Source organism: Cupressus sempervirens, chromosome 1 (assembly GCF_028749045.1).
Source record: "Cupressus sempervirens isolate cs-2001-9-10 chromosome 1, ASM2874904v1, whole genome shotgun sequence".
Classification (NCBI taxonomy): domain Eukaryota; kingdom Viridiplantae; phylum Streptophyta; class Pinopsida; order Cupressales; family Cupressaceae; genus Cupressus; species Cupressus sempervirens.
In genome coordinates, this window is record NC_143118.1 from 464,727,213 (window position 1) to 464,732,521 (window position 5,309).

Consider the following 5,309-nt stretch of genomic DNA (forward strand, 5'->3'; position numbering starts at 1 on the left):
TTTAAAAATCTATCATTAAAAAAGGAATTGATCATCATGTTCAATGAAACAGATGATTAAGAACCAAATATACACATACATCAAATTGTCTTGTTCTAATGGAGCCTCGGAGCTGTTTGTTTCTCGCCATCATTCTTTGTATTTTTTTTAAAGCTTTATCCTTTTTGCTTTGTAGATAAAGAATACCTTCAGTACTTTTTTTTAATGGATCATCACATTAAATCAAACAAATGATTAAGAATCAAATTATAGATTTGATTGAATTCATTAAGATCATGCATATCTTAAATAACTAGCTTATATATATTTTATATATATAAAATAAGTCAAGAGATATCCTTAGAAGGTGTCTATTTTCATAATCTCATAATTTTCATCATCGCATAATTATATAAGTCTAAGAGGCGCGAGGAAATGATTCGAGACTCTTGATCTGCCTCATTTTTACTTCCATTTCCTCTCTGTAATTTTCACGATTTTAATTATAATTAAGCTGAGAGGCTTTCTACAGCGGCAGCAATCTTCAATAGAAACATTTTTCATTCTGAAAAAAATTTGACATTCATTTACATGTCAGAAAAACAAAATAGAAATAGACTAAATATAATTATAATTAAAGTCTATTTATATTTTATTTTTGTGACATGTAAATGAACATCAATTTTTTTCAAAATAAAAAATGTTTAATAATATTAATTTTATAAAATAATTATTTACTTAATATGGGAACAATCATTATTCATCAAATTTATGTTTTTTTATAAGTTAATAAAAATACAATTGACTTCTTATTATCATTATGATTTTACAATTACACCAGTCAACACTGTAAATTGACAAACGATATCAGATAATGGCCCCAAAAAAGTGTCAAATAAACAACTTTAAATTCTAAAAATCTCAATAAAATTTGGTGGTTCTAAAAAAATTCGGAATACTGCACTTCTAACGTTTCTTCACATTGGTTTTCTGTTGAACTATATGATTTAGGCATCTACCTTTTCTTACATGTTTCAACGGGATATAGGCATCTATCTTGTTTTTCTCACAATTCCATTAACCTAATTTGATTAAGAGGATTGACTAGTAGTAATATACAAATTCAAATTTCAAAATGTTTGACTAGCATGGAAAAATGTAAAACTTGTTTCAACTTTGCATGAAGTTTAAAACTGATGAGTCGAAATGTGATAAAATGTTCAAATGGGATGCCTTTATTTATCTTTCAAAATTCAATCTACGACTACATTTTGTTTAACTGTACAGTTTTCCCTTCCATATTTCAACCAGAACACCTTTTAAATCATATCTTTTTATACCTTGCGCATCGAGATGACACGGGTCACCGCAAAAATTGGAATGTTGCCAGGCAAATTTCACAGCAACGGGCATAGCTACTTAAAAATGTGTAGAATTTCTATAAAATTCAAAAGGATAAAAAAATGCTTCTTAGCCAAAGCTTTACAGAAAAGAATGCATCCTGAGCTATATGGGTATATATGACAATTTTTATATGTACAAACTGTACAGGTTACAAAAAAATCCAGACATGTTGATACTTTTGTTCTGATTCAGAAGAAGAATGCTGAACTATGAAATTCAGTTCAAGAACCTACTTCATATCTAAGGCTGAAGGTCATTCAGCTCTGTTTATATCTTAACTCCAGATTTGTATCCATGGATGGCAAGACAATGAATAATTTATTGGCTTCTTCTCTAGAGGTACATAGCTTCTACCTTGGGATCTGCCTCCAGAAACTGTACTTCTCAATTCCTTTTTTATATGCGAAGGCCGCGTGAAGTTTTCCTATCATCAAAGTATTTAATGTTTGTTGTGCAATTCACCTAAGTCGTTTCTCTTCTTTCTCTCTATGAACCCAAGAATACAATTTCGACTGTTTAAAATCTCACATCAGAAAATTGAATGCACGTAACCCACCTCCTTCTGCAATCCTGGAGGATCTCCTGGAAGTTTCTGAACCATTAACTGTAGCCATGTTCTTATCTCTTCCTCGCAACCACTTGAAACCCTTTTTGAAAGACTGAATAAAAGCATTGAGGTCCTGTGGATTACTCCCATGAGATGTTGAAGAAGTGGAAGCCATTTCTTGCTCCTCGAAATCTGGTGCTCTGCGCTCTGAAAAAGTTCTCAATAAGATTGGGGAATGGAGAGAAATGTTCCATCGGTCAGAATTGATTCTTGGGTCGAAATGAGTCTGGGAAACCCTCGTAAATTCTTGATCAGATTCAGCTCCTGCAACTCTGCTTGAACATGGGCGTGCCTCCTCAATTGACGAAGGATACGCCCAAAGCTTCTCTTTGTCGTTGGAGAGGCCTGGTGACCCAGTATGATAAAATGCTGCATAACTAGAACTTCTATGCAAACCACTCTTAGATGATTGAATGAGCTCTTTGGCGAAATCCACAACATATCGATCATCAGTTGACATGTAGAATTCAGAAGGGCGATCAGGGTCTCCTCCAAGGCTAACCAACGAATGTCCTGTTGAGTGTGAACGTCTAATATTCTGGCTACGCTTCTGTAGAGGCCTAAAGCTGTTCGTTATTCCCTGAATGGGAGAAACACTGGCAGCAGATGTGCTAGGCTCATTGTCAACTCTAGCTTGGTCTGCACTTGTTCTAGAAACCCTAGCATCAAATGAATTTATTCTATTGCCCTGATTGTTTATCTCATTTGGTACTCTGCCTTGATTGTCTACACTATCCTGCCCTGCATTCCTTGCACCAATAACAACCACAACTTGCTCAGTTTCCTGCTGAGGTTGAGCTTCTACATCAAATCTAAGCCCTTGTATTACACCATGGGGTCCGGGAAGAAGACTGCATCGGCAAAGGGGACAAGTTGAGTGGGAAAACAACCACATATCGATACAATCAGGATGAAATGCATGATTACATTTTGGTAGCAATCTCAATGTCTCATCATCCTCGAATTCACTCAGACAAACTGCACACTCCAGTGCTTGCTTTCCTTGCTTCAAACCCTTTACCAAAGAATAACTGAACAGAGGAAAGGTCTCAATTATACTTCTATCAAGTCCTTGGGAAGTTCTCGTCCTCCCATTCCCACCATCTCCCCTCCTGGGATTATCCTCTTCAAATAAGGCATATCCACGAACATAGACTGAGAAAAAACCCATAAAAAAGAAAACACCTAAGAGAACAACAAGGACAATGGCTATGGGTGGATTGAAACGTGCAGAGACGTCATATGGACTGCCAGAAGAGTTTTCAGGCGTTAAAGAGTCATTGCTGCTCTTATCCAATAGACTGAAATGTGGGAAAGAGGAATTCAAACCCAATTGGTTATGTTTATCAGAGTGAAGGACCTTGCCACTCAAGGTGGTAGTATAAGAGTTGTCGTACTCCTTCACCACAAGTTCTCTTCGGCCCTTCATCATTTGATTGCAAACTACTTAATTGGGCTTGCAGGTCAAGCCCTCCAAGTTTACTGTATCTAAACCTTCTCGCACAATAGCTAGTTTAAGCTCACTACCATGCAGTAGAAGAAAGCTTAATTCAAATGGTGTCAAATTCAATGCTTTATATCTTTCCCTTTGGCTTTAACTCAAAGAGCACACCTTAGTAGGCGGGCCAAATCATTCAAGGGAATCGAATTGGACAACCCAAACAATTTTACAGAAATCCAGAACTTTTTCTAAAAGAAATTCTACTGGACTTTCGGTCCAAATAACTACCAATTAATCTGCTTGGAAATAACCTAACAAAAGAATTCTAGCCCCAATCCAGCAGATCTTTTCCCAACATAAATAACTAAACCCACCTATAGTTTTTGCACAAATCAACAACAAGTACAAACCCGAACCAAAATTCAATTCTGAAACCACCACACAATCCAAGACGGCACAGAAAACATTTCCTAAATATTTGAAAACAGGCTTCTTCTCATAAATCTAGTAATCCAACCATTATATTCCCTTTAATCACTCAATCCATCCCAAAACAATGGCGTGTTTTCCAAGTTTCAATCTTACTTCGGGAAATATCTACTTTTCACCTCCTCTTGCTCGACTAATCTATGCACACCTTCCATATGCAGAATGTAAATGCCCTTATATGCATTCAAGAAGTATAATCTAAATCCTAATATTATATTCATAGATGTTACCAATAAACCCTGGCCCCGCAATGCGGGTCCACATCAATTACCGCTGCACCGTCACTTTTAAAAGGGGTAAGAGAAAAACACTAATGGGAGCACCAAATGAAACCGTCAAACCGCAGCAAACCCGGAAACCAATACCACCATAAAAATAAGGGCAACTATTTAGGGCCTAATCTTTATCTAACCAGTACATGAAAATGACGATTACCTACCTAGGGCAGAATTCGTGGGTTGTCCATTAGCCTCCGGATTAGCATTGCTTCTTGAGTAAAATGGGCCCCTAGATTTCGCTGATGGTTTTCACACAATGAGAAAACCGTCAATGGAGGCAGCGTGGAGAGCACGGAGCTGACAGCATGTCCAGGTGGGCATCCACTTTTTCGCCTTCTTGTCAGATGGATGGATTCGACGACTCCGCTTGGCAAGAACACAAATTAGCCGTCTTTCACTTTTGCTCAACATTCATGAACTACCACTGTTTTTTAATTCATTCTTCTGTTTGTTGAAGACAACAAGATAAAGCTTATGGTCCGTCCATTTTGAGTGGATATTTCCATCGGGAAAGCGAAAAAATCCTTCCCCTCTTAAGATTGTAAAACAGAAATCTCAGTGATCAGATAGGGATAATCTAGTCAGAATTGTAGAAGTATAAGATAATTTCGGTGCAACTTATTTGCACCTTGCCATCTGCCCTGCCCGGTTCCCTCCCTTTTGTATGCGCTTCTTGACAATAGTACATTGTACTTACGAACAATATGTTCTATTTACTTTTACTCAACTCTCTATTTTAAATACATCTTCTATAAATTTATTATCCGGTTTAGGCTAGAGAACTATCGGTGTCATTTGATACTAATAACAATTAATTTGAGCCAATCACTTTCAAAGAGTTTTTAGACTGTTGGATTTGATAAAGTTTGGTAATTTTCAGTAAATTAAAATATATAAATAATATTTTTATTTAAATTTATATTAGCTACTTTCAAAAAAACAATGAAAAATTAGTATTTTTAAATTTTAATTATTCAAAAAATATCTTATCATCATTTAATGCAATTTATTATCTATGGTGCAAGATCATTAAAAGCGCTTAATTACTTCTTCTTTTTCCACATTCTCATCTCACTCAATCATATCTCATTTTGTAGTGCTTGTCCTTAGC

General features: G+C 35.9%; 1 protein-coding gene across 1 annotated transcript; it reads right to left on the reverse strand.

The window, feature by feature from the left end:
- Window positions 1-1,395: 1,395 nt before the first annotated feature.
- On the reverse strand, window positions 1,396-4,827 carry LOC149578308 (uncharacterized). The gene has a single exon (XM_089828211.1). It carries the CDS (start codon window positions 3,420-3,422, stop codon window positions 1,908-1,910), a length of 1,515 nt encoding a protein of 504 aa, XP_089684337.1. The 5' UTR covers window positions 3,423-4,827; the 3' UTR covers window positions 1,396-1,907.
- Window positions 4,828-5,309: the final 482 nt, after the last annotated feature.